Below are 11130 nucleotides of genomic sequence, written 5' to 3' on the forward strand. Positions count from 1 at the left end.
ACTCTATCATTCCTTACTTGATGATAGAAGATATTACTGATGCTACTACTAAGAGCCCGTTTGGACATAAGAATGTTTTTGCTTTTTTTCGAAATCAGTGTTTGGCATAAATTTTAATTTAAAGATGAATTTTGGAATTTTTTGAAAATTTAAAAAAATTTCAAAAAACTGTTTTTCAAAATTTTCACTCAAATCACTCACAAAAATTTAAAAACAACCCAAAATTATATTCATGTCCAAACACAACTATAATTTTTAAATACCATTTTCACTTGAAAAAGAATTTCTCTTTTTTTTTTTTGGAATTTTACAATACTTATGTCCAAACGCCCACTAAGTCCTGAGTCATCGTATCTTTCTCCTGTTGTTGAGATGTGTCGTCCATTATATGGTGAGTAATAGGCTGTTTGGTCAAGCTTAAGATATCAGCTTGTGTTTGAGAAATATTTTTTTTTCTCCAAAGTGTTTTTCTCGAAAGTATTTGTAGCGAGAATCAATTTGTATTTGATTAATTAATTTAAAAAGTACTTTCGAATAATAATTTTTTTCTTCTAAAATCTTGACCCACCACTTCTAGCTTAAATATGATTTTGACTACGAAGAAGTTTGTCAAACATGCTATAATAACATGTAGTTCAGTTTAGTTTATGATTTGATGGTTGCGTCCCACTTTCTTGAACTCATTTTGTATTAGATACTCCACGACTATATTGTAGGTTTTTATGAATTTGCTATCTATTTACCCTTTTAGTGTCTTCCTATTATGATATGGTTTGTGTTTCCTAGTTAAATTATGAATATGCTTTTGGATTAAATTTTGCTATTATAAATATCGATTCGCCAGCCGGTCACAAACATATGTTCACTAGAACCTTTTTAATTGCAAATTGCAAATAGCGAGGCCGTCAAAATTGAAAAGAGGAAAAAGAAAAAAAGAAAAACACGTAAAAATCGTTGCAATAAAACAACGCTTGCAGAGAATCACACGTTTCTCTCTTGTGCCGCTTGAAAATTCCAAAGAACCACTCATATAAAAACTTCAACCCAAAATTGATATTCCAAAAAAATCCTATTTTTTTTTTCCGATATCCAGATTGAAATATTATCAATGGAAATTTCTTTGATCTCCGACGCGCTAACGACGGTGGTCACAACCCAAGGTCTAGGGTTTTCAAAATTCCTTCTGAATCGCAACAACGTTCTGTCACTCTCCGATTCCTCATCGGAGCAACAAATATCTCCTTCCTCCGCCGGAGTTCGTCAAATATCCGCCGTGATTTCCCCCGTCGATGTGCTAGCGCCGCCGCCTGTTAAATACAACAACGTCAAAACGGCACCTCGAAGGCTAGCTCGTAAGACAAGGCGGCGGACTAGACGGAAGTCCTTAGGCGGCAGTGGAGATGATGACGGAGATGATAACGGATTTTTATTCGATTATGACGGACCGTTTGGCGGCGGTGGTAGTAGCTGGAGCGGCGGAGGTAGTGGTGGTGGTAGGGGATGGAATTCTGACGGATTTGGAGGGGCAAATTGGGAAGAATCATCGTCTAACTCGTTTTCGGATCCGGCTTTTGATTTGGTCTACGAGTTGATGTGTTGGGTTGCGTTGTCGAATTGCTTGCATTTTGCGTTCAAGAAAGTGGTGAGAATTTTGGCTGATGGATTCAGTGATCCAACTAGAGACAAGGTTCCTGTGTGACTCACATCTGTCTACTGAATTGGTAAATTCAATTTTACTGAGTAAATTCTATTGGAGCTGTTGCTCTGATTCAATGTAAATAGTGTATATATATTTGTGGACTCTGCCTATCGTAGCAAATTGTACATAAGCTATCTGTGACTATTCATAGCTGTTTATATGGCATTAGAAGTTACTTCATAAACGGTTCACTTAGTTACTTGTACATGACTAAACGTTCCATTACATGCGGTGAGACATGAATTTGCTTTTGATCTGTCTTGCCTTAGCTATATGATTGCAACATACTGGGAATACTTCCAGAAACTTAGACACTTCTTTATAACATTACTTTAGCAGCTGTTTAATGTTATATAAATCCTCCTGATAAAAAAGAGGATGCTTTTAGCTCACGTTTACGAAACTGGTCTTGTGCATGATCGTTAATTTTGTTTTGTCAGATGTTATGATTTTATAATCTTATCCTGAGTAGATAAAGTCATAAAGGTAAAAACTTGCATGCATCCGATTACACCAAATTAATGGATGCAAGACATGTGTCTTTTATACATGCATTTATTACTTAACATGATTTCGTGATATGTATTCTCACTTTAATTTTTGACAGTAAGGTTAAAATGTTTGGTTTGGAGTAAACAACAGGTGCAGGTTTGTATTTACCGTAGATAAGATGCAATTTCAAAAATGTTGCTCTTAATCCCTTTGAAGTATTGGGTTTCTGAATGTTCTCTCTGGTCTAAAACTAAGCCCTTCTTGTTCTTGTTTAATCCTCTAGATAGCTTTGTCAGATATATCTCTTCAAATGACTCAAACTGATCAACAATGTTTACCCCCTCAACATATCTTTGTGCCTACATTGACTGATGGAAATGGTAAAAAGGAACTCTATACATACTATTGTGCTAACAAGCCTGTGAAATCCACATTGATGAGCTGATTAGCTCTCGAAGAGTATAATTAACTCTAGTTGAATAGTGAAGCAACTGTTGTGAAATAAGTAGGTTGGACTAGTTATGGCATGGAAGAGGTTAATTCTGGTTTCATTACAAAACCTTTTGCCCGTTAAGTACTCAGGGATTGTGCAGTCTGAATTGCACAGGTTAGTTAGAAGAGAGAATTGTGTGAGAAAGAGGAAGGTTGGTTTGTTGGTAGACAGGTTAAGCACTCGAGGATTGTGCTGTCTGAATTGCACGGGTTAGTTAGAACTTAGAAGAGAGAATGGTGTGAGAAAGAGGAAGGTTGGTTTGCTGGTGGTTGACAGAATCTAGCCAGGTCAGCGGTTATAGAAGCGAAGACTGCAAATTCACTTGGTGAAGGGAATGGGAGATGGGTGGTGTGGAGCAAAGAAGGTTTTTAGTATGTAGGGGCCTGTTAGTTGTGGATGATGAAGGGGAATGAAAACCACGAGCCGGTTCCGCCCCTTTGACATGGAGAGGGAGGATGACATATTCGCTTAGGGGTGTTTTATTCTTTGGTAATTGACCTTGGTCCATGCCCGTCACTGGGTCTTTATGTGTCTGTATTGTTTTGGGGGAAGGGAGCGTGAGTGTTAAAAAGAAGTCATAGTGTTGCGACTTTGAGGTGGCTATGGGAAAGTTCACTAAATTTTTTATGATGCCTTAAGCTTGTCAAAAGTGATTTTTTGAAGAATAAGAAGCATATATGCTTTCCTAATTTTAAATGAACAGTATGTTGGCCGTAAGTAAGTTGTGGTTGATCCTTAGTAGTTCATTCTGAGGTAGTCTAATGAATTATAAGGTTGTTCTTGGCCAATGGCTATGTAAACTCTTGTAGAATGTCATTTTATTAGATACTTGGCTGCAATGAGCCGTGGAAACAGCCTCTTGCAGAAATGCAGGGTAAGGCTGCGGGGACCGGCCCTTCTCTGGACCCGGGGCATAGCTGGAAGTTAGTGCACCGGGCTGCCTTTTTTTTTGGCTGCTATGAGGTCAAAATATTGGAGGGATACTTATGATGGATAGGATATGCTCATTACGCTATGAGTTGATCTCTCTTTGGCTCTCTCAAGGGAAATCACTAGTGTTTTCCTCCGGGGAATGACGTGAGGAATGCTTGTTAGCTTTAGATCTCTCCGCAGTAACCTAGACCCCCGAGTCTTTAGTACTTAGAATTGAGACAACTTTGGACTAATGAAAAAAAAAGATTCATCTTTCTATCATGTAGATATTCTACAGATAAGAAACTTCTTATTTTGGGACAATGCTCTATGGTTCCCTGATATATTCTTTTAGATTAGGTGATCTCTTAGAAGGTTGAATTGATCCAAGTATCCAAACCTTTAATCTTTGATGATTAATGTTTAGCTTGCTTATTATCTTGTATTCTTACACAAAACAATGATCCACTGTTCCTGCACTTGGGCCAAAGGAAACATCTGTACATCCCAACCCTCTTTTAAATAGTTATATGATGACCTTGTGTTGCTTGATAAGAGGTCCATTTAACTAAGGGGTGTTTTGCTTAAACGTTTCAATACCTAGAAACTTATTTTCTGCTCGAAGCTTAATGTTCCAGATCACTTGTCAAAAATAAATAAATAACTAAATAAAAAATTAAAACTCCTGGTAGTTAAGACAAGTGTTGACTCTGTCTTTGCAGCTGCTCATTCTCTTGTTCTCTTTAGAGGTTGAATGGGCAGTCAGCCTCATCCAGCATATGTGATTTAGGTCATAGATTTTTCTAAGTCTAAATTTTTTCCTTTCAAAGTGAGTAAAAATATATTGACCTCGTTGCCTGTTGAATTAGTTTTGAACTTGCTGCTTTTTAGTCGTGTTATTCAGTTCTCACTGGGATTGCGAGTTTGTGCTATTTGAGCAGCTTAAGGTGTAGAATATCAGTTTGCCTGTAAGATTTTGGGTATGTATGCTATTGGAAAGAATTGGTTAAAGTAGCATAGGGAAGTTCTTTTGTCTCAAATAACCTTACTAATACAACGATGAATGGTATTCCTTCGAGGCCATGCATTTCTCAAATTCTCTCCTTCGGTATATTATAGGTCTCTTTTCTTTTTTAGCCTATGCTGTGTGCTTTTTCGCTGATTACCCTAGTTAGACTTTCAAGTTACTGCTCCTGTCAAATATCAACAGCAATAACAATCCCAGTATAATCCCACAAGTGGGGTCTGGGGAGGGTAGTGTGTGCGCATGCCTTACCCCTACCTGGAATGTAGTAGAGAAAAGCTGTAAGTCTAACAATAGTGTCGCACCAGATTAACACTAATACTACTGTTATGTAAAAGAAATACTCTTGACTACCTACTAGCCCTCTAATTTAATTCTCGACCTCCCCACCTTCCTATTAACGGTCATGTCCTCGGTAAGCTGAAGTAACATCATATCTTGCATGATCAACTCTCCCCAATACTTTTTCGACCTACCTCTTGCCTCTCTTCAAATCCACCTGGGCTAACCTCTCGCACCTCCTCACCGAGGCATCTGCGCTCCTCTTTCACATGCTCAAACCATCTAAGTCTCGTTTTCCGTATCTTGTCCTGTCAAATTTCCTGAATTGAATTTGTTGAGAGCTATTTCTTTATATATATTTGGATGGTCGCATCAGAATTAGCAGCGAAACCCAAAAGATCTGAATATGTTTCCCTCAGGGGTGTGTATGCCTAATCCATGCAATCATGCATATGTCCTGAGACCTGAATCTAATTTTCGTTCCATCTCCCTCCTTAATGGATAATGATGTGGAACTTCACCTGCAAACTTGTTTGTTTTCAGGGCCCATATCCATGATAATAAGATAGATACATGGTACACTAGGGTAAAAAGTTACTCGTATTAAGTGTTTATATCAACGCAATAAATACACGAGACATGTCTTCAAATACACTCTTATCACAAAACTGTAGTTAATTAATACATGTAAAAACCGGGACTAGTAAGTTTTTACCAGTACACCACTACCGTTCTCCCTAAAACTGGCATCATGACCCATCTCCATGGTAGATCTTTCTCTTGATTGTATCCCCTTGACTAAGTGCTGTTCTTCTGCATTCTCTCAAGGTTGCATCACAAAGCGTTCCTTCTAACAATTTTTTTTGTTGATTATTTCCTCCTCAAAGAAAATCCTTCTATTCTAATTGCATCTCAACCCCAAAAGGCAGAGGAAAAAGGACATGGTATAAATTGTTGGCTACCCAACAGGGTATAAGTAAAAGATATTTCATTGGATGGACCGGTAAGGTCCCAAAAAATTTGTAAATCAGAATAGAACTTCCATAATCTTTAGAAAAATGACACCGTATAACTGCTGTAAAAATAATAGGCGAAAACATGTATAAAACTTATATATATATATATATATACATATACATTTTGTATGTTAAATACAAAAAATATACACTTTTTCGTCTACCAGATGTAAATAGTTTCGGGCGGGGGCTAAAAGTGATAATACCTCTAATCTCTATGATTGAAGAGGTTATAAAAAGTCTTAATTAACATAGTTTTCTAGTTGTAGATTGCACTAGGTGTTCAAAATAGGAAGTTTTAACTTCTATAGCAAAGGTATACACTATATTTATTATAAACCAAAATCATTTTAAAATATTATTTTCTATAATTACCTTTTATATTTTATAGCAAAACATGTATTTATGGTATATACTACCATTGAGGCATAGAATACACTATTTATGTTTTTCCTCTCTCTTTCTTTCAATTAACATACGATTCTCTTTTAGAATTTTTCTTCTCTCTCTTTCATCTCTCTCTTCGAGCAAAATACCTGCTTCTAATCGTGAATTCTCTGGCCGAATCTTCTAGGGTTACTGCAATTGAATATTTTGAGGTGTGGATGAGAAGGAAGACAACGGCTGCTCGCTATTAGATTAAGTAGCTGGAATCTTCTCGTCTATAAACCACTTCATGAAAGTGATTTCAAGATAGACTATGCCTTCACCTTTTAACATAGAGGCATAATGCTGAGCAATCGACTAATTGCAATACTGTCAACATAAGGAGTCTTTTGCAATGCGATCTTCTAGAATGGATTACCAGAGTATAGGTTAAATGAGTGAATTCAACTTTCATGATCATAGAAATCCTGGTGAATTTTCAAGGTGTCGGAATAATCAGAGTAAAGCATGAGTATTGTAACATAAACGTCAGATAGTGTATTCTGTACGGATCTGACGAACTTTCTTCTCTTCTTGGCCGGAGAACGCCATCTCTGACGAACTTTCTTCTCTTCTTTGTTATTTAGTCACATACAATGATACAAATACATTGTATTATTTATAAATTCACTCAAACATATTTTTTTGTATAAATATTTTTTTTGTTGTATTTATATATTTCGAAAGTCTATATTTTTTTAATACAGCTGAATACACCTATATTCATGCATACTGTACATAACAATATGCATGAATACATGATATAAACCTTGAAATACACTGAATACAAACATTAAAATAGAATAAAATATAAACATTGAATACATTTAATTTTAAAATACAGTGAAATACAATAAAATACACAGAATATAAAATAGCGAATACAGTGAATATAACCAATGAAATATACTGAAAACAACAGTAAGAACATGTATTAGGAATAACTAAAATGCTATTAATACAAATACATTTGAATACACTGAATATAAAATAGCGAATACAGTAAATACAAACATTGAATCTAATGAATGCAACAGTAAAAAAAAATTGAAACACACTAAATACAAAAGTTAAATATAACAATTATATACAAATAAAAAATCATTCTAATTAGTTGGGTTGATAATGAGGCATGTTAGAATGGATTTTGTTGAATTATATTAGGAGTGTATAACACTAATTGATATTATTTCCGTTATTAGAGAGCTGGACAGACATATTTTTAAGGTGATTGCTGTTACTCTATTCATGAATACATGGAGCGAATACATGTGAATACATGCGCGTACAACTAGACTGGCCTGATTTTTAGGCATTTTTTGCTATTATATTCATGAATACAGCAGCGCGAATACAACGCGTACACTACCGTAGCAACTTAATAGTAGTTATAGGAAGTAATTATGTATATGGTAGTTATAGGAAGTAAATACCTGATCTCGTCCAAATTCACTCCTCTATTCGAGGTTATGAAAACGGTCGATGCAATAGTAATACCCAACAAGAGTCGGGGTCGAATTTCGCAGAGAGCTATATGTATGGAAGTTAGTAGTATATATCTTAGCGTGTGAATTTGTATATCTAAATTTGCACTTCCGCAAAATTGGTTGTTTTAAAGTTTAATCTAAACTACAATTGAAATTTAAGAAATAAAACTAGAAGATTGTTTTTGTTGTTATTCAAATGTTGCAAAAGGCCTTGGGCTACGACCTTCGCCTAGGTGTTTGCCTAACGGGTTGTAAACTTTAAAGCTTGTTTTATTGGTCGGGGTATATTATAGCTATCAACACCCGGTTACTCACTCAATACCTCTCGGTTAGAGAATAAATTTTGCCCAATTTAACTTTTTCAAGTCCAAATGGGTATTGAACAAAACGGTTGGTAAAAAGCTCAAGTCGGGTTTTATAATTTTTAGGTTCAACCCTTTAATTGGGCTTATCAATCTCTCGATTGACCCAATTTCTTGCTAGCCAAGTTTTCCTAGACTAAGTCTCCCTTTCTCAAGTAGAGACCAAGTCAAATAGGCATGAACTAATGTTTGCAACCATTAATCCTTCAAATCAAAGCAAGAACGAGGCTAAATAATAAACACTCAACCATAAACAAGCAATAAATCAAACACCCATTAAGTTTACACACTAGGGTTGGGTCACAACCCTAGTGAAAATCTAGCTACTTATACTTAAAATGGAAGAAATAGGAGAAGAAATGATAATTAAACCCATATTGCTAATTAAATTGATAAACTCCATGTTCAAAAAGCTCAAAATAATAAAAACTACTAAAAAAGTAAAAAGAAACCGTCTGCTGTAGCAACTGATGTCAAAAGTTGACCAAAAAAGTAAAACTCTTCTATTTATACAAAGCTGGAAATTTCAGACAAAAATGCCCTTTCAGAGGTTCTGCGGCCGCACAATTCCATGTGCGGTCCACACTTTTCTTCAGCTTGATAGGGTAGGAAGTCTACGACCGCATAATTCTGAATTGCGGCCGCACTGCATTCTTTCTGCGGTCCGCAGAATAGTAATTGCGGCCGCACCTTGCTCTTATGTGGTCCACACTATTGTAACTGTGGCCGCACAACTCTTCTTCTGCGGCCGCACAATAATTATGCGGTCCGCACTTTTGGTAGACTTGAAATGCAGGTTCTCTGAACTTTTCTCTGACCCAACTTCTGCGGCCGCACAATTCATGTGAGGACCGTACTTTGCACCAATCTCTGATGGATTTTTCTTCACAACCTGCGGCCGCAGATGATATTCTGCGGTCCGCACTTCTGAGCTTTTGTGCCTTTTTTGTCCTTGATTTCAGATTACTCCTTCTTGAGTTGGATTTCATCTCGGGGGCTCATCTTTCAATATTACTGCAATGAAGCACATTTCATCAATTTTCGGGAACACAATTAAACGCTTTTGGACTAAAACGAAAGCTAAAAGACGCTAATAAGTAGTCAAAATCCCTACTTATCAACTCCCCCAAACTTAAGCTTTTGCTTATCCTCAAGCAAATAAAGTAATTCCCACACTCATAAGTTAAAAGCTATTCTATCTAATCAAAGGTGAGTCATTCACACATCAATTGGGACCAACAATTACCCACACCACTTATGAATTATCAACAAGGCAACAGGTTAAACCTTTAAGCACAGATAGTTCTAATGTGACATTTGAGCATCAAGAGTTGACTTTATTCATCAAGGAAGCTCACTCTTTCATGTAGGTCATTGTGGATCCCAAACTCCTCCCCCTCTACTCTCCGTTTGCCTACCTCACTAAAGAATTTAGCACTCAATCCAAAAATTTGTGAAAGGTTTGCTCATCTCTCTAAAAAGAATGTCGCAAGTATGACTTTAAGTACCATAGGCTTGCCCCTCATATAAATCACCACTAATGCAATCTCACTCGGCTTGAAATCACGTAGGGATTTTTCGAAATGTAATGAAGGCTTTTGGACAAAGGTTGGATATGCTATGATAGAACATGTTCATCTTTCCTTAAGCACTCCATTTTCTTTTCTCGGCTCATGCTTTGCCAATTCTCTGAGGCAGTTTCGTTTCCTTAGGGAAAGTAGAGAGACATAACATCACTCTTTCTTGGTCCTGATATTCATTTTTCTCCTTCTTTGATTTCTCCATGCTTTGCATCATTACTTTTCTTTGAATCCCTTTCAACTCTTCAACTTATTCACTTTTCTTTTGCATTTTTCTTATTGTTCTTTCTATTTATTGCCTTTCCTTCTCTTAATTTCTTTTCTATTTTGTGCCTTGATATATTTTTTAAACTCCTCGTCTCTCTCCTAAACTTACGTTTTTAGCCAATTATTTCACAAGAGTGTTAAGGAAAGCTCGGGTGCCAAGTGAGGGTCACGACAAAACGGGTAAAGACTTGTAACATGGTTATCAAATGAGAAAGGTTTTAGGCTCAAATGGGTTGACTAGGGATAACAACATTGGTGGGCAATGGAAACCTTCAAGCGGGTCAAGGAAAGCCTATAATCACTTCTCAATCCAAGCAAAACTTAAAGTTTTGCGTAGAAACATATTCGGGGCAAGTTCTAGACCATTAGCACGGGTACTTGGACTTGCAACAACAACAACTCACCACTCACGCAGCTGGATTGTTAAAGAGGATAGAGTCGAGGGCCCACACCAACCATATTCAAGATTGAAAATCACTATGGTTCGATTGAACCACTTGATGCTTGTCTAAGTCAACACGAGAGTCACAAAGTCACTAACTAGACCTATTTCTTTCCAAAAACCTTGTTTTAAACCATAAGCACGTAGTTAAGTGTGTTAGTACCAAGTGACGCATGTTTGACTCTTCAAGTATGCCTCAATTAGGTATTTTTTATTCATTACTACTACTATTATTACCTAAACACCAAAAATAGACTCAACCCCTTAAGATTGTTGTCACGCCATCCATCGTTGGGAAGAGCTACCCGGTTCACACAAAAATTACATTTGGAAAGAACCGTGGCATTAAGAAAATCAAAGGCGTATTATCCACTAAGACATAAAAAGAATCTATTATATCAACAAAAAGCCACTAATTTAAAAAGAAGAAAAACATAAAGATAAAGAAGCTATAAAACAAAAGAACTATTGAAAGCTAAACGAATATACATAATGGGAGATAAGAGGGAATATATACATAATGAGAAAGAAAGAGAAAATAGTAATAAGTTAATTACAAGCCAAATGTCTCATAGTTATCAAAATATAGAATCATCAGAATGTCAAGGAAACTCCACCCCCGAATAAAAATGAGCATTGTCCCTAATG

At 36.3% G+C, this 11130-nt stretch overlaps 1 protein-coding gene across 1 annotated transcript; it reads left to right on the forward strand.

Moving 5' to 3' along the window:
- The first annotated feature begins 889 nt into the window (after positions 1-889).
- Positions 890-1955, forward strand: LOC107790414 (uncharacterized). Its single transcript, XM_016612343.2, has one exon. The coding sequence runs from the start codon at positions 1109-1111 to the stop codon at positions 1697-1699; it is 591 nt and encodes a 196-aa protein (XP_016467829.1). The 5' UTR covers positions 890-1108; the 3' UTR covers positions 1700-1955.
- Positions 1956-11130: the final 9175 nt, after the last annotated feature.

This window comes from Nicotiana tabacum, chromosome 14, assembly GCF_000715075.1.
Source record: "Nicotiana tabacum cultivar K326 chromosome 14, ASM71507v2, whole genome shotgun sequence".
In the NCBI taxonomy this organism is placed as follows: Eukaryota; Viridiplantae; Streptophyta; class Magnoliopsida; order Solanales; family Solanaceae; genus Nicotiana; species Nicotiana tabacum.

Bases quoted from the DNA above. Each gene is read 5' to 3' on its own strand.
- LOC107790414 (XM_016612343.2), top strand. From the start codon at position 1,109: ATGGAAATTTCTTTGATCTCCGACGCGCTAACGACGGTGGTCACAACC.